A 23,809-nucleotide genomic window follows, 5' to 3' on the forward strand; every position below is an offset into this window, starting at 1 on the left:
AGTTCGGTTCCCCCACAATAGAGTCTTCTCCTAGCGCGGCGTCCTTCTCCCTTTACCTGTCATAACCGAAAGTCCTATCAATTGTGCAGCTGACCAGAAAATCCACCCCTTGCCATAGAGTCTCCTGGTGCGCTGTGCTTCTCTACTCCCCACCCCCACCCACCCCCCAACCGGAAGCTCCTCTCAAAATTGTGGTGCCAACTGGCGACAGGGAGCCACAGTAGAGGGGTGAAAGAGCCAACTGCAGCTCCAGAGCCATGGATTACTGATCCTCTCTTAAACAATGCATGGCATTCCTCCATGTTGCTCAGGGTAGTCATTTGATTCACAAGCTTCTGAAGTTGTCTGCAAGATGAAAGTGGGCTGGTCATACGTTTCTAAACCTTGCAGTATAGTTTCCCTATCATCGTCCCTGAAGGAAAACATGGAATGTGGAGAGCTCCCGGTAGATTTTCCCCCCTTGACTGAGAGTTTATCGCAATGCTATTGCTTTGAATGGGGCGGTTGAATTCCTTCACCCTACCTCCCAAGGACATTGCTTGGCATCTCCCATTTATCCTGATTTTATTTAATTTAGCTTCATCTTTCCTTTAAAAGTTAACCCTTTCGTGCCATTTCTGAGCATTATCCCTTTGCTTGCGTGAAATTGGAATTCTGTTGTGTTTGAGAAGAGAAAATAGTTAAAATCCAGCATTTGGAACATAGGTTCTTTGCTTCGTTGTGTATTGTACTATCTCTGAATTTTGCTTTCTGTCTCAGACCTGTTTTGCCTTAATCTCTGGTTGTTAGAAGGAATGCCTCCCTTTTAGCTTAATGAATTCATTTTTTTGGCAGTTGATGTTTTTTATCAGCTCATGCCCGCTGGGTCAGCCATTTTGTGAGATCATCCGTGGCATTCTCAAATTCCAGATCTACTCTCTGACAGTTGAGGGCTGTTAGAGATATGTTCACATACTATACTAATTTATTTGGAGAGGAAGAAAAAAAAACATAGTTTCAACACCAGTATTTGCTGATGTTCCCATTTGCAAAACAATAGGAGGAGCCAAACACCAAATTTCTTTATTAAATGGCAAATGGCAATGAGAAAAAGCACGTGCTCAGCAACATACCCTCTAGATATTTTGGATTGCAGCTGCAAGAATTACCAGCCACCTTGGATAAAGTATTTAGCATATCTGAAAGAAACCTCTTCGGAGAAAGCTGTGTTAGGGGTATCGGCCCCTCCCACAACATTTTTCAGAATGTCTAATTAATTTGGGGGTAAAAATGCATTAAGTCAGCGTTCTTTCCTTGACATCTTCTTCTCTTGCACTTTCCATTTCTTAGAATGGAAATATTTGCTCCATTTCCCCATTATTGGACGGATTGCCTTGTGCGGTATATGTGTGTGGGTATTTATATGTACATCGTATTTTGAATAAACACGGAGAGCGTCAACTCATTGGTTGGGTTGATTGTTTACAAAATCAAGATGCCTCTGTGTCCTTGAAAAAGTCATTTGGTGGGTATGGGCTTTGTTTTTCTTTGCTATGCCGAAAGGTGGAAAGCTTAATGGGTCGATTAGCAAATATGTCATTCATTTCTGCACACAGAAGATCTGATCAGACTTGCTGGGAAGCAGTGAACCTGGATAAAGCTGTGAAAAGACTGGAGTAGATTGGGAGGATTGAGGAAGAATTCACATCAGCTGCTCTAGTTTTACTACCTAGGGTGACTGGAATTGAGTCCAAGAGTTTATTTGCAAATTTACCATAATTGACAAGTTGCCAGAAGAAGAAACGGTTAGCGTTTCTGCTAAAGATAGATTCAAAAAAATAACTAGGACTAAATATTTGTAAATAAAACTTTGCTCATTTTTTTTTTTAAGATCGCTGAAAATTGTGATAGGGAGAAATTTGTATTATAAGAATGGAAAGGGTAGCTTTATCCCGACTTTGATATCTTACAACTTTTTGTTTTATTTATACCTTTCCTTTGTTACTTGCAAGTCAAAGCGACGGATGTATCTAACATTCCTTCCTCCTCTTATTTTCCCCACTTAACCATATGAGATAGGCTGGACTGAGGGACAGTGGCTGGCCCAAAGTTACCCAGCTGGTTTTCAGCCTCAGATAGGTCTAGAACTCACCATCTCCTGGTGACTGGTTCAAAGTCACCTAGCCACTTTCAAGCCCATGGGGGACTAAAACTCACTGTCTATTGTGGCCCGTTCGCAGAGCTGGCAGCAGTAGATTGAGGTTGAGGAGGAACATGGGCCAGTCCTGGAGTCTGGGGAAGGCTCTGATGAGGGCTCTTGGTTGGAGGCAAAGATGGGGCCAGGGCCGTATGCCAGTTATCAGTTGCCTTTAGAGTCAGACATCAGTGAGGCAGAGGAATAGCTGGATTCTGTTCCCAGTGTGCGCATGTGCAAAGTGGCCAGATGAAAGGAATAGTTAAGGAACAGGGGTCAACTTGTGAGTAAGGCCAGAGGTGGACAATGAATGGCTCCTCCCAGAGGAAATAAAAGAGGAGTGAAAGGGGAGTGGAGTTTGCAGGAGACCATTAGTTCGCTAATTGGTTCATGACTCTCCGAGAGTCCTTTGCCAAGTTTTGCAGATATCGGCTTGTTAGCTCTCCAAGCCAGATAAAGTCTGTGACTGTAAATCCTCCCTTGAAAGACTTTGCTGGATGTGAATGAGCAGAATTCACAGTAAATTAATAAAAGTGGTTTTTGTCGGGACAAGGAGTATGCTTCATGCTCTTGGGAAGCCTTGATCAGCACACTGTCTTCTTCTGTAGTCTTTGTAGGTCTTACGGGCTCATTATGAATCTAATGAACCTGCAAGACCTACAAACCACCAAACCTAGTTTAGGTATGGTAGCTAATCCCCTCCCCGTGACAGGCATCCTAAAGAGAGATTCACAGAGACCTGCTTGACTACCATGCCTTGTGTGCATCAAGGTCATGAGTTTATTATAGCCTTTATTGTCATTGCACATCGTGTATACAAGGAAATTGGTTTTAGCCTCACTGGTGCAATCCATGACAAAAAATACAAACAACATAAATAGTATAAAGAATAATCCCTATGCAAGCAATTAAGAGAAATAGAAAAACTAGTCATAGGTTTGTGATTGTGGTTGTGTTTAAAAGTCTAACAGCCCAAGGATAGAAACTATTTTTAAACCTATTTGTTCGGCTGGCTATGCTTCAATGTCTTCTGCCCGATGGTAGAAGTGTGAAGAGACACTGACCAGGTGTGAATCATCTCTGAGTATCTTCCTTGCTAAAGCAGCGAGATCTGGCGATGTCATCCAGTGGTGTCAGAGGGCAACCAGTGGTTTCTTGTGCCAAATTGATCACTCTCTGTAGTGCCTTCCTGCCCACAGCTGTTAAACCAGCATACCATACTGTAATGCAGTATGTAAGGACACTTTCTATGGTGGACTGATAGAAAGAGGTCATCGGCCGTTGTTCCACCTGAGTTTCTATAATTGGTTCTCAAGTTACAACCATTTATTTAGTGACTGTTCAAGTTACACCAGTGTTGAAAAACGTGACTTACAAGAAGAACTCACAGGATTATTGCAGCATCCTCATGGTCATGTGATCAAAATCTAGGCCCTTGGTTGAGTCGCATGTATTTATGATGGTTCCAGCATCCCAGGGTTATATGAGCGCCATTTGCATCCTTCCCAGCTGGTTTCTGACAAGTAAAACCAGTAAAACTCTCTTAAGTCAAACTCAATTGTTGGAGATGACATAGGACATAAGACTCATTTGGGTGTCCAAGGCCAACTAGGTGCCGCTGCCAAATTATACAAGGTTACGTACGCACAAACGTCTATCCAAGGATCAAGAACATCTGGTTGGAAAAGAAACTTCTAGTTGAAGGAATGGAGAGTGAAAATCAAGGGACCAAGTTTGGATACAGGAGTGGGAAATCTTCTCTCCGTGTACAGCAATCTGCACACAATTCTCCAGAAACTCTTAATTTAAATTCAGCTTACTATTTGTGGGTGTGGGTGGAATTTCATACTTTGCTCTAATGTCGTATCGTGTTTCTTTTCTTTTCTTAGAAAAAGGACAAAACTTTTAGGTTTTGTGGCTAAGGTTGCTGAAGAACTCTTGCCACATTGTGTATCACGTTGCTGTACTCTACCCCAAAACACGAATCTTCCATTAAAAAAAGAGCATCTAATTTTAACTTGGGAGCAGAGGAAATGTCTTTTCAATCAGGGCATGTAATAAATTGAATGCCTCTTGTAAGCAGGTGTTATTGTGTTATATTTTCATCAGAGCGGCTGGGAATAAGTTGGAGGGAAATGACAAAGTGAATTGGACAAGAAAGTAGCGGAGCTTGATGAATAATTCAAGGCCGCCAGGCAACAAACACTGATATTTTCTGAAAGGCGAACCACTGTCCTTGGGTTAGAAACAGATGATGATATTATTTTTGAGCACGGAATCAGATTCCCAAAGCTTGTAATTCCTTTGCATGGCTGATCTGGGCAGGAGCCACACCCTAGAGCCTAATCAACTCAGGTTGAAGGAGCCATAGCTTAAGCTGTTAGGATAATAACCAAATACGACATTTAGAGATATGTCACAGAGAACCAGTTTGGTATAATGGTGTAGCACCAGTCTAGAAAGCAGGAGGCTATGAGTTCAAGTCCCAACAGTCACTGAAGCAAGCTGGGTGACTTTGGGTTAGTCGTTTTCTCTCACAAAGCTGTTGTAGGGAGAATAGGGGGAGGAGGAGGAAGAAGTATTATCTGTATATGCCGCTTGGAGTTTTTTGTAAAAATAATAAAGGCAGGATATAAATAAATAAGTGAATAAATCCCGGTCTATCTGTCTATCTGTCTAAATTTTGTTCATCTATCTGTTTGTGATCCGCCTATTTATACTTGCCAATCTATATGTGTCTGTTCATCTATCTATCTATCTATCTATCTATCTATCTATCTATCTATCTATCTATCTATCTATCTATCCATCCATCCATCCATCCATCCATCCATCCATCTATCCATCTGTCTATCTCCATCCATCATCCATCCATCCATCCATCCATCCATCCATCCATCTATCCATCTGTCTATCTCCATCCATCATCCATCCATCCATCATCCATCCATCCATCCATCCATCCATCCATCCATCCATCCATCCATCCATCCATCCATCTATCTATCTATCTATCATCCATCTATCTATCTTTCTTTCTTTCTTTCTTTCTTTCTTTCTTTCTTTCTTTCTTTCTTTCTTTCTTTCTTTCTTTCTTCTAAAATAGCACTAGGGAAAATTTTAGTGCTGAGGGCTGCATTTAATTGGGTTGGGACAAAGCCTGAAAGAGGGGCAAAGCCACCCCATACAAGCAGATGGGCTTCAGATTTTTCACCCCCCCCCCCCAGTTCTTTATTTAGCAATATATGTACAGGTAATCTTCAATTTAGGACTATAATGGGGCCCGTCCATAACAGAATTGCAGAATTCAGCTTTCCATGCTTAGCATGAACTATAATGGTGGCCAAATAATAATCAGCAAAATAGAAGAGAAGGGACTGGCGAATGTAACAGAATACAAAGACCTGTAAATGGAAATAGAATAACGGTGGCAAAAGAAAGCAAAAATGATAACAATAATAATAGGCGTCTTGGGTGCAAACCCAAAACAGCCGGAGCACCACTTGATCATCCTGGGCATTGACAAATTCAGCATCAATCAATTGCAAAACGCAGCTTTATTTGGAACGGTTTACATCCTGCGATGTTAACCTTTATAACCACCAAACATCCACATCTGCCTTTCCTAGGTCCTCAGGAAGGACATGATGGGTGGATAAAAATGCCAAATCCAGTCTGAACATCTGGCTGAATGTGCATAAAAATAATAATGGTCCAGAGCTTAACAGGTTGGGCAATTTATTTTATGGTAGTTTTTACTGTTTTACTGATTTTTAATAGTTTTAATGGTTTTGTACTTTTAGAATTGTAGGCTAGGCAGGTCGTTTGGTTGAATGGCGCAGCTATACGAAATTGAATAAATGAATACATAAAATAAATACCAGCCAAGTAGAGACAGTCCTCAACCAATGGCCATCATGGAGCCTGCCCATTACAGCCGTAGCTTATCGTGGGGTTAGGTTCTATGTGACTGACTCAGTTTTATGCCCTCTGGGGGGGGGGAGGTTGCTAAGTGAGCGAAATGATTGCGCTCACTTAACAATAGTGAACTTATTTATTTATTTATTTTATTTTTCAAAATTTATAGACCGCCCCCTCTCCCCGAAGGGACTCGGGGCGGTGTACAGGCATTACATTAAACCAGATACAAAAAATAAATACCCTTACATACCCTTAAAAGCGAATTAAACCTAAATTCAGCTGTACAGAATAATAAAAGTTAAAATCAGCTAAAAAGCGTACCCCTAAAAATTTAAAAATGCAGACTTGAGGGACTAAAATTTGGGATTAGGCCAGGCCGGCTAAATTGAACAGGTGGGTTTTAAGTTTCTTATGGAAGGAGCGGAGGTAGGTGGTAGTTCTGATGTCCGGGGGGAGGTCATTCCAGAGGGTCGGGCCCATCACAGAGAAGGCCCTACTCCTGGGCGTCGCCTGCTGGCACTGCCTCGTGGACGGCACCCGGAGGAGTCCCTCTCTGTGAGAGCGAATCGGCCGAAGGGATGTATGGGGCAGGATACGATCCCGCAAATACCTAGGTCCTGTGCCATGGAGCGCCTTGAAGATGATAACCAACACCTTGAAACGCACCCGAAAAGCCACAGGCAGCCAGTGCAGCCCGCGCAGCAGAGGTGTTACGTGGGAGTATCTAGTGACTCCCACAATTGTCCGCGCGGCCGCATTCTGAACCAGCTGCAGCCTTCGGGTGCATCTCAAGGGGAGCCCCATGTAGAGAGCATTGCAGTAGTCCAGTCGGGACGTCACAAGCGCATGGGTGACTGTGCAAAACTTGTTATTCATTATGAAGCATTTTTGCTGTAAACCAGAAGTGAATACCATTTTTTGATTAAAAAAAAATACCGTGGGATGTTGCAAACAGTAGTAAATGCAGGCTGGTTGCCAAGTGCTCAATATTCTGTTACATAACTGTGGGGGTGTCAAAACTTCGGAATCAGGTTGTAAAAATCTTGAGGGGGGCAGTCTGTGGTGATTTTGAATGGTTGGTAAGCAACAGGTCGTAAGTCAGAGGCTACTTGTGTTATTTACTATTTATTTTGAATTAATTTGTATCCCGCCTTTATTATTTTTACAAATAACTCAAATATATCCTCCCTCCCTCCTGTTTTTCCTACAACAAGTTGGGCTGAGAGAGAGGAACTGGCTCAAAGTGACTTAAGTAGTTTTCATGGCTAAGAGAGTCTTAAACTCACTGTCTTCTGGTGATAGGCTCAAAATCACCCAATTGGCTTTCACGCTTGGGGTGGGATTAGAAGTCACTGTCTCCCAGTGATTGGTCCGAAGTCCCCCAGCCGGCTTTCTTGGCTAAGGCGGGACTAGAACTCACATCTCTTGGTTTCTAGCCTGGTCAATGATGAAATTCATTTTTTGTTTACTACCTGTTCTGTGGGCATGGCTTGGTGAGTGTGGTGTGGCCTGGTGGGCGTGGCCTGGTGGGGATGGCAGGAGAAGGATACTGCAAAATCTCCATTCCTGGCCCTCTCTGAGGCCAGCCAGAAGTGGCATTTGCCGGTTCTCCACACTACTCAAAATTTCCGCCATTGGTTCTCCGAACTACCCAAAATGTCCGCTACTGGTTCTCCAGAACCTGTCAGAACCTGCTGGATTTCATCCCTGAGCCTGGTGCTTTAACCACTTGAACTGTGTCTCTGTATGCTGCCTATTCTTCTGAATCTAGGCGGACATTTTTCTTTTCAGGAAATTTGTTTCTTAAACTTTATTTTGTAGACCACAGGTAGGAAACTATGTCCCCCTTATGACTTGCAGACTTCAACTCCCAGAATTCCTGAGTCAGCAAGGACATAGTTCCCCACTCCTGATGTGGGCAAACATGACAGTTGTTGTATGTTTCTGATTTCCAGATCAGTGGAAAAAAATTGCACTGCCAGTTTTCCACAGACGATGTTCTAATCCTCTTCTGGGAATTCTTGCTTACCATCTCCCCAAATCACGGGGATAACAATCGTGGCTCAATTTGCATTCAGAAGTTGGACTGAGATCATTAGGCTTCACCCTTCACATAGCAATGGAGGCATTGGAGCTCCAACATATTTACAATAAAACAAAAGTAGGAAAGGGTCTGCAGAATAGCATTCTTTCAAACAGAGGAATTTTGCTGGATATTGTTAATGATGGATTTCTCTTCATACTGCTCCCTAAAGTATGTCTTCACTGGTTCCAAACAAGTTTTGCATTTCCTTTTGAAGATGCCTATACATTAATCTGGGGTATCATGAAATCCTTCTCACTTTTGCACCCTTGTCCAGCCCATTGCTGAGAATTCTCCTAATGATACGGATGAAACCCACAACAGATATCACCTAAGTCTCTTTTCGTTGCACGTCGATGTTTTTTTTGGCTACCTGTCATCTTTTGCTTCATTACCTATTAAATGCCCAATTTAATCGAGGACTTTATTTTATTCATTGTATAATTAACCTTGTTGGCCTACCAAGCATTCTGGACTCCTGGAGCATTATGATAGAGAAAGAGAGAGGGGGGCGGTTATGTTGGGGAGGAGTCAACATTTCATGCTATTTCTGGGAATATGGAGAATATTGATAATGTGTGTAGGAATCTAAAAATAGAGGCTTGCATATGAGCAGCCTATTCTACATAGCCTATTCACGCTTCCCACAGAACGTTTGACAGCTGCCAAAGGAAAGTGTCTTCAAGGGTGAACACAGGTTGCATGTCTATTAGCAAGAAGCAGGTGTATGGAAGGGAACTGTGGCTACTTGCAATTATCTAGGGCCATGATGGCGAACCTATGGCATGCGTGCCCAAAGTGGCGCACGGAGCCATGTTGCCTGCCATGAGTGGGGTCGCCTGTTCCTCTTCTTGGCTTCTAGAGTGCATGTGTGTGTGCGCTGATCAGCTGGCCTTCCTACTTGCGGCAGTGTCAGAAGCTGATTGTTACGTGGGCATGCATGCCATTAACCAAAAGACTAACTGGCTGGCGTGCCTGTGCGCGCTGGAAACCGGAGGTTCATTTTAGAATAGAATAGAATAACAGAGTTGGAAGTTGGAGGTCTTCTAGTCCAACCCTCTGCGAAGGCAGGAAACCCTACAGCACCCTACAGAAACCCTACAGACAAATGATTATCCAACTTCTTTCCGGTGTGCACATGCCCACTGCGCAGCTCCTCTTTTGGGTCGCACCCCAGACAAGCGCGCATGCTCCCTTTTTGGCACTTGTTGCCGAAAAGGTTCACCATCATTGATCTAAGGCTATCATCTCCTCTCCTCATACCAATTTACAGATCCTCTGTGTACATCTGGAGAGGATTTTATTTTATTTTAACAGAATAACACAGTTGGAAGGAACCTTGGAGGTTGTTGTGGTCGGCTGGCGGCCTGCGGAGCTGGCAGCAGAGTCGGACAGTGAGGAGGTTGGGGAGGAGCATGGGCCAGTCCTGGAGTCTGGGGAAGGCTCGGACAAGGGTTCTGCATTGGAGGCAGATAGGGGGTCAGGGCCTTCTGAGAGTTATGTGCTGGCTCTAGAGCTTCCAGAGTCGGACATCAGTGAGGCGGAGGAACAGGGGGAGCCTCTTACCAGTGCGCGCATGCGCAGAGCTGCCAGAAGGCAAGAACAGTTAAGACAAAAGGGATGATTCGGGAGTAAGGCTTGGAGGTGATTGGCCCCTCCCATAGGACCTAAAGGAGGAGCAAAGACACTGCAGGAAGCAACTTTGTTTGTTCTGGTTGGTTTAAATTCTGAGGCTCCTTTTTGACTCTTTGCTCCTTGTGGCCTTGCAAGCTAATTGCCAATTAGCAATGTCTTTGGCAGCATTTCAAGGGAGATCAAGGTGGGTAGTTATCAATCTTACCCCGAAAGACTTTGGCAGACTTCTGCGGACTCTTTACAAACTGTTTGTTACTGATTTAGGGCTGTGAATGAACATAATTCACAGACGTTGAAATAAAAAAAGAGGGTTTGGGGGACTAAGTGTGTGCTTTTTACTGTGTCAGGAAACCTTGGTCAGAACAGAGGTCTTCTTCGTCCATTGCTCAAACAGGAAACTTTATACCATTTCAGGCAAATAGTTGTCCAATCTCTTCTTTAAAAACTTCCAGTGTTGGAGCATTCACAACTTCTGGAGGCAAGTTGTTCCACTGATTAATTGTTCTCACTGTCAAGAAATTTCTCCTTAGTTCTAAGTTGCTTCTCTCCTGGATTAGTTTCCATCCATTGCTTCTTGTCCTGTCCTCAGGTGCTTTGGAGAATAGTTTGACTCCCTCTTCTTTGGGGCAGCCCCTGAGATATCGGAACACTGCTATCATGTCTCCCCTAGTCCTTCTTTTCATTAAATTAGTCATGCCCAATTTCTTCAACACTTCTTCATAAGTTTTAGCCTCCAGCCCCCTCATCATCTTTGTTGCTCTTCTCTGCACTCTTTCCAGAATGTCGGCATCTTTTTTATATTGTGGCAATCTAATATTTCTCTTATTTTTGCATCATAGGATGCAAAAGAGGCATAGCACATCTTCATTGTACAAGGGGGTCATCCTAGGTGCATTTTTTTGGCCTCTCCCAATCTGGAACACTAGCCTTTTGAGCTTTCTAGAAATTCCAGATGTTGAAACGGGGAGGTCTGGCTGAAAAATGGCTAGTTTAAAGAGACCCATTAGCCTTTCTCCCTTCTTTTTTATTGTCTTGCAGATGTGGAATGCTGGACATTTCATTTTTGCAACACATGTCAAAAACGCAACATTGTTTGGAGGGTTTGGCAGCCGTTGAAAGCTTTCCATCTCTTTCAAAAACCTCTGGAAACCCACTGCAATGTTCCCTACGGCCATTGATCAAAATTTCGACATTTGGCACCCGGCAAGTATTTACAGTGGTTGCAACATCTCAGGGTCATGTGAATGCCATTTGCAAGTTTCCCAGATGGCTTCCAACAACAACAACAATAGTCAGTGGAAAAAAACCTGGATTCACTTAACCAACTGCATGATTCGCTTAACAACTGCAGTGATTCACTTAGCAATCATTGCAGAAAAGATGATGAAATTGGCTGCAGCTCAGTTGACACCTCGCTTAACCATGGAAATTTTGCTTCCAATTGTGGTCGTAAGTCGAGAACTACCTGTAAGGGTGTGCTGTGGTTGTACAGGTATTCCTCGGCTTATGGCCTCAATTGAGCCCTAAGTTTCTGTTGTTAAGTGTTAGGGTGAGACGTCTGTTAAGCGAGTTTTGCCCCATTTTGCAACCTTTTTTGACTCGGTTGTTAAGTGAATCACTGCAGTTGACAAGTTAGTAACACGGTTGTTAAGTGAATGTGACTTCCCCATTGACTTTGCTTGTTAGATGGTCACAAAAGGGGATCACTGCAGCCGTCGTAAATATGGGCCATTTGCCAAGCACCTGAATTTTGATTGCATGATCATGGGGAAGCTGAAAAAAGCCACAACTCTGAAAAACAGCAACAAGTCAAGTTTTTTTCAGCACCGTTGTAACTTCAAACAGTCACTCAATGATCTGTTGTAAGTCGAGGACTGCCAGGGTATACATTTAGAGAGCATCTGGTCAGGGAAAGCAGTGCGTAATTGGAATTACGGCTTCGTTCCTGCTCTTAGCTAAGATGATAAATTAGATTGTGGGGTTTTCCTATAGGCTGTTGGATTCTATAAGCTAAACTTCCAAGCTGTACGTATCTCCTGATTGCTAGGCAACAGCAGCATCCAATTCCGAGAATCCATCCATTGAATAGATGGCCACCACCTGGTTCCTGCTGAAGGATCCATCATCATCTCCCAATCTATATAACCAGGCCGACAGAAGGGATGAGAGTTTATTCTTGGAAAGAGTCTTTTCACTCGGCTGCCCGTTTCCCAAAATATAACATATGTATCATGGCTTCTAAGCTGCATAGGAGTGATGGTCCCTTGCTTAAAATCTGGAGGAGCAAAGGAGATTTTAATACCCCTTGCCTAGGCCTAGCTTTAAGGGAGGGTCACTCATGGGATGCCTTCCAGATGGTGGGACCAATTCCAAGTAAGGAAAGAGATTAGGGATGGCACAGAACCCCTCCCCACCTTTAGCTAAGGACCAGAAGCCTCCTTTAGTCTACTACACCGAGGTGTACAGCTCCTACCAGTCTTATCTCGGCTGCTCAAAATGCTAGCTCAGCAGCTTTGCGGCCAGAGAAGGGAGAACAGTTTTTTTTCAAGGAAGAATTGAGATGCTTTAAGCCAGGGATGGCAAACTTGATTTCATTTAGGGACAGATCAGGGTTGTGTTTGACCTGGGGGGGGGGGGGGCTCAGGGGGCGTGGCACTTTCACTGGCAGAAGATTACAGGAGGTCATCCCGGGCAAAAACGGAGATTGGGAGCCCATATTTGCTGGCAGATGTACCGTAGGCCGATCTGCTGTTTCCAGGGCAGTCCTGTGGGCCAGATCCAAGCACCCCATGGGCTGAATCTGGCCCGTAGGTTTTGAGTTTGACACGCTGTAGGAGAGATGGACAGTTTAAAAAAAAAAAAGGCTGGAAGGAAATGTTGTGATATCACTCAACTTCCTTTTGTCAGGTGTGGAAGAATAGCTCAAGTCTTTGAGCCAGGAACGCAAAAAAAAAAAAAAAAACCCCACCCCAAAACAAAATCTTACCAAAGTAGACTCCCCTCCCTGCCATCTGATTATTTTCCTCCTTCTTCTGGGTCCTCTAGGGTAGACAATCTGTGCAATTCAGGATTGAACTGTGGGGTCCTTGATGCTCTCTGAAGTTGGCTATTTTCTTGCAGACGTTTTATTACCCTACCAGGTAACATCATTAGTGCACCTAATTGGGCAATGAAACATAAGCAAGAGCACCAATAACTCCACAGTCATCTGTATTAGCTTCTAGATCAGTGATGGCTAATATTGTTGTCCTCACAGGTCTAAAATGTGCGAGCATGTGCAATAGCATGTGTGCGCATACCCACATCCATAATGCAATGCAGGTGCCCCCCTTGCATACCCCGCGCACATGCTTCCCCCACGTATGTGCGCACAACCTCCCGCGCCTCATTTTGGGCCTAGCAGGCTACCTACAGCCTCCTGGGACCAAAAGTGTGGCACAGAGTGGGGGGAAACCACCACCCCCGTGTGACCCCCCAGTGCATGATGTCAGCCTCTGTTTTGCTTGCTACACTTGCTTGCTATCGGCTGCCATAGGAACGGTGTCTCTGTGTGCATAGTATTGGGGAAGGGAATTATATTGTACTGAAGGAGTCTTTTTCTCACCATCTTCTGCGCATGCTGGTGGCTGATGTTTGGACTTGGTCAAGGCCAACCGTTTCGCATACCAACTTGATGAGGCTGTTTGAAGATGCACCCCACATGACACCTTAGGGGATTGCAGATTGGACAATGGGTTGGGGAATTGGGGGGGAGGGTGCTGGGTAAACGTTTGATATGTATACGTTCCTGCCTTTCTGGCTCAGATCTTGCTTTCCTTTTAGCTGTTTTCACTTCATATCTAGTAAAAGTATTTTAGCTCTATTAAAATGGAGTTGATATTGAAGGAGGCATGCTTGACATTAAGCAAGATCTGACTTCACACCCATCCCGGAGTTAAAGGCTTCCGTGTGGGGAGCATCCAAATGTCAAACCCCTGCAATCAGCAGGAGAAGACAATGGCAAGGGTCACAGCCAGCCGAAAACCAGAGGATGACTGGCAGGTAGCTGACAGAGAGGATCTCATGATGACCCATATGCTTTACACCTTCTTCAGGAGGCTTGGGAGCAATGGCCCGTCCGTGTAAGCTTCACTGAAAGGGAGAGTGGATTAGCTGAGCAGGCGGAGGGGGGAGCAGAAGACCTGGTTAGCCATGAAACGCCCCTGGGAACAGCTCCCGGAGCTGGGCAAGAGGGAGGGACCACAGCAGCAGCAGTACGAGCTCCCCCAAGGAGGGGGGGGAACCCACCAAAGGCACCAAATGCCTCAGATTCCTCCACTTGGATTGAACTACGGAGGAGATCCCAAAGAACTGGTTTTTTTTTTTTTTTTACTGCAAGTTTGGGATTACATGCAACAGTATGGGGAAGTTTTCTCATCGGAAGTTGCCAAAGTGAGAAGTGTTGCTATGGCTTTGGGAGGCAAAGCAGCTGCCTGGATGATAGCCTTGTGTAGCGATGATTCTCCCCCCTGCTGGGGGAAGGGGTTACAAGGGGGTTATGACTGCCTTGACGAAACGTTTTGATGACCCCCTCCTAAATCAAAAGGCGAAAAGCAGGATGATACCTTTAACCCAGGTGGGGAGGCCTGAGGTCCACACAGGAGTTCCGTGAGATGTTTGTGCATATGGGGGGGAGGTCCGAGGAGGCACCAAAAGCAGTAAAGGAGGGGCATTGGGAGCCCAGCTGCTACACTAGGCACGGCCCACAACTGACCCCGGCTGGTGGGGAGGACCCTGGCTGGCAGCTAGGCAGACGCTGTGAATATGCCCTGGAAGGCATGGGAGGTGCTGATGTCCTTCCTCCAGGCCAGGAGGAGAAGGAACCCTCCTCTTCCATGGGAGAAAGTGAACATGATTCAGATGACAACCACTCGGTGAGTCCCCAATCAGACCCCATGACCATCGCAGTAGTATTAAAAGTGCCATCAACTGGAGCCCAGGGGAAGATGCTGGCCCTTTTAGACTCTGGATGCACCCGATGTGTAATCAGCCCAGAGGTGATGGAGAAAATGGGTTTAAGACTGAGAACTTTGGAAGTGCACACTGCCTTTTGCCAGTTGGATGGGTCAATCGTTGGGGGTGCCCCTGCCCATTTTGTAACCGAAGCAATAGAAATGTGGATCACCAAGAAACCTTGAGTTTCATCGTGGCACCTGGGACGGATCGGTCCCTCATACTGGGATTACCGTGGCTACGGAAATGGAACCCTTACGTGAACTGGAGGAAAGGGTGGTTGCGCATTCGTTCCGCTAAACCCCCTGAGGGGAAGGGGAGGACATCCCACATAGCCAATGCCGAAATGAACCTAGCTGCCGCAGTGCAGGAAAAGTTTAAAGGAGAAGAAAAAATCTGCAAAGAATATTGGGACCTCAAGGAGGTTTTCAGTGAAAGGGCTTCCGACAAATTGCCCCCCTCCCCCACCGCGCTACTGATTGCAGCAACGAGATCATCCTAGGAGAAAAGCTCCCTAAACCCCAAATTTACTCGCTGACCCCACGTGAAATGCAGGAATTGCAAAGGTTTATTGACAAAAAATTAAAAAGGGGTTTCATACAACCAGCTAGGCCACAGTTGTGGCCGCACCTGTATTGTTCAGAGAAAAGAAAGATTGCAGCAACGAGATCATCCTAGGAGAAAAGCTCCCTAAACCCCAAATTTACTCGCTGACCCCACGTGAAATGCAGGAATTGCAAAGGTTTATTGACAAAAAATTAAAAAGGGGTTTCATACAACCAGCTAGGCCACAGTTGTGGACGCACCTGTATTGTTCAGAGAAAAGAAAGATGGCTCCTTTCGTTTATGTGTGAATTACAAAAACATTAATGGAATTTGCGTGGAAAATGTATACCCCCTCCCCCGCCACTCATGAAGGTTATGTTGGCCCACTTGGGGAAGGGGAAGATTTTCACAAAGTTGGACCTAAGAGAAGCCTACTACAGGGTCAGAATCAAGGATGAAGATGAGTGGAAAACGTGTGACCCTTGCATGTCTCCCACAAGGGCAGCAGAGACCTGAAAATCAGCTGGCCGGTGGGAGGCGTGCATGAATGCGTGCTGAAGCTGAGCTGGGCGACGGCTCGCATGCCTTCAGAGAAGGCTCTGCATGCCACCTATGGCATGCGTGCCATAGATTTGCCATCACGGTTCTTGATTATTACTATCGCTTTGCCTGGACTTCAGTTCTTCCAGATATTGATATTGCTGATCAAGGGAAGTTTTGTTCAACCAGCCCCCTCTTAAGTCAGAATGGGACAGCTTGGTGTAGCTTGGTGTAGCCAATTTGTGTAGGTGGCCAATTTGCCGTGGCCAATTCACCTGCAGGACAATTCAAGGGTTTAAAATAATATTTTTTAAAAAAATATCTGCCATTCACATTTCATTTTGTCCTTCCCTTTGCTTCCTTTCTTAAATGACTATCTTCCACTGTTTCTTCAGTATTAGTGTAATTCTTGTCCTGCAGCAAGTTGGCTTGTGGTGAGTTGGCCATGCTGAGTTATCTTAGACACTCTCCCTCAAGTGTTGAGTGCTTGTATTACTGTATTTTGCTCCTCTTCCCCCCTCCCCTTTTTGGCTCCTATTTCTTGGCCGGGTGCTGCTTCCTGAAGCACGGGGACTACCTGAAGCTCCCCTGGAAATCCCAGGTGTATGTGAATCCTAAGAAAGTGTGATATCGCTGCTAATCTCTTGTCTGGTTGAGATAAAGTTGCTCCAGGCACAACTCTTACATTCTGTTCTTAAAATTTTTATTGGTTTTAAAAAATTTTACAAAGGAAAAAGGGTAAAAGGTTATGGAACATTTTGACAGCTACATCGTGCGGGGGGGGGGGGAAAGAAACCCCCCCCGGGTCTTGCAACTTTTACAAAAAGGAAAAATAGAAAACTATAAACATTTACATAGATATTAGCAGTTTTAAGTTTAACACCAAATCGTCAGTATGTTTCAATCATTTTACTTTTGTCACTTCCTTAAAAATACATTGTAACAACATTTGAAATAGTGTTTCAATTCATTTTTGTGATTTGAGTCTTCTTGTTGTTTCCTCTCCCCCCCCCCCGTCCACTGGCAGAGCCTCAGCCCCTCCCTGCTTTATATCTTATGTAGGATCCCCCACATCACCTAGTAGAGCAGTATGTTTTTCCATGAAAGCCTCTGCTTCCGCAACTGTATTAATTCTAATTCTACTGCCCTCCCAAAAAATCAACATGCCTTCTGGTAACAGCCACCTGAACCAGATCCCGTTATTATATAATTTTTTTTGCTAAGAAGGTATATTTCCTTCTCTTATCTCTTACTTTCTTTGGGATCTGCTTAAGAATGGCTATTTCTTTATCCTTATATTTTAATGGTCCTCCCCTTTGAGCTCCTAGAACCTCATCTCTTGTGGTTTTTCTAAGAAATTTAACATGAACTTCCCTTGGGACATTATGTGTTCTTGCATAGGCTGAATTAATCCTGCAGCAAGTTGGCTTGTCGTGAGTTGGCCATGCTGAGTTATCTTAGACACTCTCCCTCAAGTGCTGAGTGCTTGTATTACTGTATTTTGCTCCTCTTCCCCCCCTCCCCTTTTTGGCTCCTATTTCTTGGCCGGGTGCTGCTTCCTGAAGCACGGGGACTACCTGAAGCTCCCCTGGAAATCCCAGGTGTATGTGAATCCTAAGAAAGTGCGATATCGCTGCTAATCTCTTGTCTGGTTGAGATAAAGTTGCTCCACTCTTACATTCTGTATCACAACTTCCTGCTTCTTTTACCAGAACGCCATGTGCAGATCTGGTTATTGTTAGTTGTGAAGTAGTGTCCGACCCATCGTGACCCCATGGACAATGTTCCTCCAGGCCTTCCTGTCCTCTACCATCCTCTGGAGTCCATTTAAGCTCATGCCTACTGCTTCAGTGACTCCATCCTGCCAGCTCATTCTCTGTCGTCCCCTTCTTCTCTTGCCCTCCATCTTTCCCAGCATTAGGCTCTTCTCCAGTGAGTCCTTCCTTCTCATTAGGTGGCCAAAGTACTTGAGTTTCCTCTTCAGGATCTGGCCTTCTAAAGAGCAATCAGGGTTGATCTCCTCTAGAACTGACCGGTTGGATCATCTTGCAGTCCAAGGGACTCACAGAAGTCTTCTCCAGCACCAGAGTTCAAAGGCCTCCATTCTTTGGCGCTCAGCCTTTTTTATGGTCCAAATTTCACAGCCATCTATTGCAACAAGGAAAACCACAGCCTTGACTATACACACTTTTGTTGGCAGGTGATGTCTTTTTAATATGCTGTCTAGATTTGCCATAGCTTTCCTCCCCAGGTCTGGTTGTTGTTGTTGCTAGTTGCGAAGTCTTCCAGTCCTCTACCATCCTCTGGAGTCCATTCAAGCTCGCACCGACTGCTTCGGTGACTCCATCCAGCCACCTCATTCTCTGTCGTCCCCTTCTTCTTTCGCCTTCCATCTTTCCCAGGTCTGGTAGAAAAGCACAAAGATGCTTTGGAGGACCAAACACCTTAAGAGATAGTTTTAGTTGTGGCTTTGCATGTTTGTTTAGTTTGTTTAGTCTCCTGAGCCTAGTGGTTTTCAGAGGTTTTCCAGTGGCTTTTTGTAACACCTTTCTACAAATATTGGCAAGCTTCTGCCACCTCGTACGAGTAGAATTGAAACTTGTTTTCTCCAAGGGATTACCGGGCTGTGTGCTTGAGTTATTTATTGACAGTGATGTGGAACCTAATGGCTTTTTAAACCCAATTTGTTCATCGTTGAAATTTCCCCTGAAAAGGAAGTTGTGATTAAATTTATGGGTGGGTGACACTCAAATTCTCAGCACTGGTCTTGACTGCATTGGGAGTTCCTGCACCAAAGAAAGACGGAGGTTTCCGTTGGGGGACATTTGAGTAAAGAAAGGTAAGGCTTGTCAGAAGGTCGCAAAAGGGGGTCACAGGACCCCGAGACACTGCAACCGTCATAAATATGAACCAGTTGCCAAGCATCTCAATTTTGATCAAGGGACCAGGGAGATGCTGCAAAAATCGTAACTGTGAAAATGGTCATAAGTCGCTTTTTTCAGTGCTGTTATAACTTTGAACAGTCACTAAATGAACTGGTTTAAGCCGAGGACCATACCTGGTGTATGAAAAAAAAGACAAGATAAAAATCTGAAAAACAAATTCTGAGTTGTTGCAATGCATTGCAAAAGTTAATGAATTGGCCTTTGCCAGGCCTTCCTTGGCATCTGATTTGGGAGGAATGTTGAAGACTATGATGCTTTCTGGATATTTGCTGCCTTGACAGCTCTTCTTTCTTTCTTTCTTTTTTGTACACTTGAAGCCCTACTGAGGCAATCTATATTTATAAAAATGGTGTTTGTGTGTTCTAGCATAACTCTGGAACTCCCCAAGCAATTTCAACCAAACTTGGTACACAGATGACTTAGTCTCTGGAAAAAAATACTGTGGGGGGGGGGGTAAGACACCCCTAACACCCCTCGGGGCGGGGATGTTCCATTAAGATACAGCCTGTTGTGTCTTAAAATGGCTTCTACTGTACAGCGCAGGGGAGTTGCCATGATAACGGCTTCACAGTATTCCACAAGGGGGCTCCCTATGGTAAGAGGGGAAAATCCAACATTAGAAATTACGTTTGGTCTGGATATTTTCCCCCTATAAATAAATACTCAGGCAACGCCGGGGTATCAGCAAACAAGAAAATAAAAACAGCAGTGTAAAATTAACCCGGTTTGGTGTAGTGATTCAAGCCAGTCTCCCACACTTGGCTCTGATATCAGTGCCTAACTTCATTGCTTAGTGTGGCATCTGAAGGGTCAAGCCGGAATTCAGAACCGGAATGAAATCCTCTTTGCCAGACTGCCTGACTTGCCAATATCCAGCCCTCTAAGCCAGTTAACAGATGTGTCAGTTTTTGGTATTTTCAGTACCATTATTAATGAGTTCTATCATTAAGAAGTTGTAGCCTGTGCTGAAATGGACAAGATGACTATGGAGATAAAAGAAAGAGAAGTGTCGGACTATTGTAAAATTTGGAGTAGACTGTACAAGTGGCTAGAGAATAGAAGCCAAAACAAGAAATAAAAGTTTTAAAAACTATTGATTATATTATGAACAAAAATGTATGTATGTAAAATCTAATTATATGTACTATACTACTATATTACAATATAATTATTACATTAGTATTAGAATTGTTAAAAACTACGAGAAGGCAATAATTGAATATTTGTGCTGGTACGGAAAGCTGTAAAATTATATTGTCATGTTGTTTGTGTTTTTATTTGTTTTGTATTTGTTTTTGTATTTTTTCTTGTTCTTTTTTCCTCTGTTCTTTTTTTACTTGTGATTTTTAAACTTGAAAATGTTCAATAAAAACTATTTTTTTTAAAAAAGTTGAGCCCGTTGTACTTTTCTGTAATGTAGATAAGGATCTTACCCTCCTTCCCTCCCTCCATTAATTCCATTTCTTCTTTGCTTGTAGTGCCGACCACAAAAATCTTGGCTACCGGCGGGGCATCCCATAATAAGGCAATCTTACAAGTAAGTGCGGCTTTTTGCATTTGAGATCAGCATCCAGTGTGCCATATTAGCCAGCTGGTGAGCTCTCGTGTCAAAAATCAAAACCAGGGATCCAAGGTCTTGAGTAGGCAGAGCCCTAGGAGGAATTAGCCAGCAAGGAAATGTGCGTAGGAGATGTTTATATGCATGGAAGGACATTCAGGATTTACTGTCCTGGTCATCTGTGCATCTCCTAGGTAAAGAACTTGTCTGGAGCAAACCCCAATTGGTCTGGAAAACTACCATGGAAACTTCCAGTCAAATTAGATCCTGTTGAGCACAATCTGCTGTTCTGCAGCTATTATAATGTAAATATTAGAGACTAGATGGATTATGCAGGATATGATAGCTGTCTTCCAGGATTTAAGGGCTGTCACACAGAATAGGTCACTAGAGGGCAGGATCAGAAGGGCAGGATGGAAGCTTCTAGGGACCCAACCTAGAAGTAAGAAATTAAATTTCATTAATTTTATTTCTTATTTGTTTGTAGCTTCACATTTTCCGACAGAGCAGTTAATTAGTGGAACAGTTGCTTCCCTGATGGTGAGTCCTCCCATCACTGCAGGTTTTCCAGAATAGACTGGACAATCAATTCGACTGGCATGGCATAAGCCTTGAGAGGGACTAGAAGACCTCTGAGGTCCCTTCCAACCCTTTGATTCTATGTTTGTGCAGTCATTCAGAGTTGATCTGTCATTTTTGAATTTTGGAATCCGTGAGAGTGCAAACATAATTTGCAATACTCTGACTGTATGTATGCTGCACGGAGAATTGGCACTTCTTTACAACTTAAGAAGGGACCTGAAAGCAGATAGTTTTAAAAAAGGGCCTCTTCAAGCAACAACAGAAAGAAGGAAGGATGAGGAAGAAAAAAAGAAAGGGTAAAGCAGAGGAAGTAAGGGAGGGGAATTTAGGAGAGAGGGTAAGAAGGAGGAGAAGGGAGGAGGAGGGGAAAAAGAAGGGAAGAAGAAAGGAGGAAAGAGGAGGAGGGAAAAGAAGAAAGGGTAAAGCAGAGGAAGTAAGGGAGGGGAATTAAGAGTAGGAGAGAAGGTAAGAAGGAGGAGAGGAGAGAAGGAGGGGGGGAAAGAGAGGGGAAGAAGAAGGGAGGAAGGAGAGAAGGAAAGAAGAAGTCAGAGAAGGGAGGTTGAGAAGATAGAAGGAGCAAAATCGTTGCAAAATAAGATGGAGGCATTGGGTGGCAAGAAAGTGACCCAAACTCTATTCTATATATTTGTAAGAAAATAACAATAAAGATTAATGATGAACAGTTAAAAAAAGGGGGGGGGCTCCTTAACCTTTATCTCAGCCACTGTTTCCTATTCGTGTTGTTGATGAAGTCCAGCTCATTCCCACTTGGAAAGAGGCCTTTGGCTTCACGTCATCAGCTGACTCATCATCGGACTGTGACATGACACTGAGAAGAAAAGGTCATGTCAATCTGTAGCCGGAAAACCACAGAAGTTCATATCTTTAGATTCCTAGAAAAGCAAATTAAAGCAGATGCTTTTCAAAGTCAACAACTGGGAACAGTCAATAAGCCACAACTTTATTGGAACCTTTTGCTATTGTCTGGGTGTTACTACCATTGTGTATTACAGTTGTACTTGGTTGCAACTATCTAAGGTTCTGTAACATTGGCCTCTTTGCATTTGTTAATAAAAACAGTTACAGGTAATCCTCCACTCACAACCGCAATTGGGATCAGAACTTATTTTGCTAAGCAAGATGGTTGTTAAGTGAGTCATGCCTGATGTGGCTGGGAAGGTCACAAATGGCGATCACATGACCCCAAGATTCTGCAATTGTTGTAAATGCATACTGGTTGCCAGTCCAGAATTTTAATCCCATGACAGTGGGGGATGCTGCAATGGTCGTAAGTTTGAGGACCAGTTGTAAGTCCCTTTTCTTTTAGTGCCATTGTAATTTTGAATGGTCACTAAATAAATAGTTGTAAGTCAAAGGCTAGCTGTACCATGTTTCGCAGGATTATAAGAAAAAAATAAAGATCTGCCTACCATTGACCCCACCTAAGATCATAGAGCATGCAGAAATGACCTGTTGAGGATATAATTTCTAGGAAATTCATTTTAGGGTTTTGGAAAAAGAAGGAACTCTGAAGGATACGTTGAAGTCAAGTCAGCAACCCGATTAATTCTGCCTGATCAGCAGATGCTAAGCTCCAAACATTGCTCACTTTTTTTAATGTATTTAAACATTGCATCCCCCCCCCCCCCAAGTGAATGTTTTAAGTGAGATTGGAACAGTTCTACTCAGTCCTCCTTCCTTTTTGCTGGCCATAATTTGCAAGTATCTGATTGTTCTTAGTTTCTTTGTAGCCATTCTGTTGGGGAGCTAAGAAATCCGAAGACCAGTATTTCTCAGGGACAAAAGGTTGAATAGAGATTCTATTTTTCCCCAAGAATGGGTAAAGACAACAAGTAAGATTTGTGTGTGTAAAATGCCATGTAGGTTCATCTAGTTACCTTCTCGGACCTTCGTCCTTAACCCTGTGTCCTGGTAATAGCTCTCAAAACTCCTGGATTTAATTCAGTACTTTGCTTTCCCAGATATTATTTGCACATTCCAGAATTGGAAGGGAAATATTCTTTCATTGCAGGCTTAAAGTGAAAAATAGCCAGATTGGCTATTGGGGTTCTTCCCAAATCATGAGACAAAAATAATATGATCTCCAGCAGACTGCTCGGTTTTTAATAAGTGCAATATTTCTTTATATCTGGCTTTTGATTATAAAACCCAGTTGCCCATTAGTCTGTAAGCTACAAAATAAAATGCAGGCAGTATTGGATAACTTTGAAATACCATTCCTGCTCATGTCTTAAGCTCACGTTAAATGGTTTCCAAATGATGCATCCTCGTGTATTTTTCCATAAAACTGGATTTATTTGATAGGATTTACAAAATTGAGAGACTGTCCATAATCTATGTAGGCATTAGATTGTCGGGGAGGCTCATATGAAAGTTTCCATTCATTTTATCCCAAGCATAAAGGCTAAAGTAAGCTGATAAAGAGCAGCTGGGCTAAAGTCACTTGGTGGTGGTTTTTGAGGTAGGCCAGGAAAAAGTCACTGCAGCATTAGACAAATTTACTTTATTGTTGTACAGTGTAGTAAAAGAATCTTGAAAGCCTACAGGAGTTTCTCTCTACTTTGTGTTATACCAAAGAGAAACAAGAAAAGTTTATCTTGAGGTACTGTTTATTTTCATTTTCCCAGGCCTGAGTAGTCATGTTTTCGCCTACAATGATTCATCCATTCTTTCATCAAAGTTATTTCTACGTTCTTCTACATCTAGTAGGTTTCCGTGGTTGAGGATGGATTTCAACCTAAGTCTCCAGAGTTAAAGTTGTCCACCAACTTTTAACCTTAACTATTTACCTGTTAACGTTTTTCTGCTGATCC

The 23,809-nt window shown here is 43.7% G+C and overlaps 1 protein-coding gene across 4 annotated transcripts in view; it reads left to right on the forward strand.

Moving 5' to 3' along the window:
- XYLB (xylulokinase) overlaps positions 1-23,809 on the forward strand; it is a 310,463-nt gene that overhangs the window by 250,624 nt on the left and 36,030 nt on the right. For 3 of the 4 annotated variants that reach the window (XM_081970175.1, XM_081970173.1, XM_081970176.1), the window contains one exon: positions 20,314-20,372. In XM_081970175.1, the coding sequence (XP_081826301.1) occupies positions 20,314-20,372 (59 nt within the window). Of the gene's footprint in view, positions 1-3,749; positions 4,217-20,313; positions 20,373-23,809 lie in introns of those variants that run through there. The other variant, XM_081970174.1, reaches the window with a different exon arrangement.

The sequence above is a fragment of the Natrix helvetica genome (genome assembly GCF_964273705.1).
Source record: "Natrix helvetica genome assembly, chromosome: Z".
NCBI classification, from domain to species: Eukaryota; Metazoa; Chordata; class Lepidosauria; order Squamata; family Natricidae; genus Natrix; species Natrix helvetica.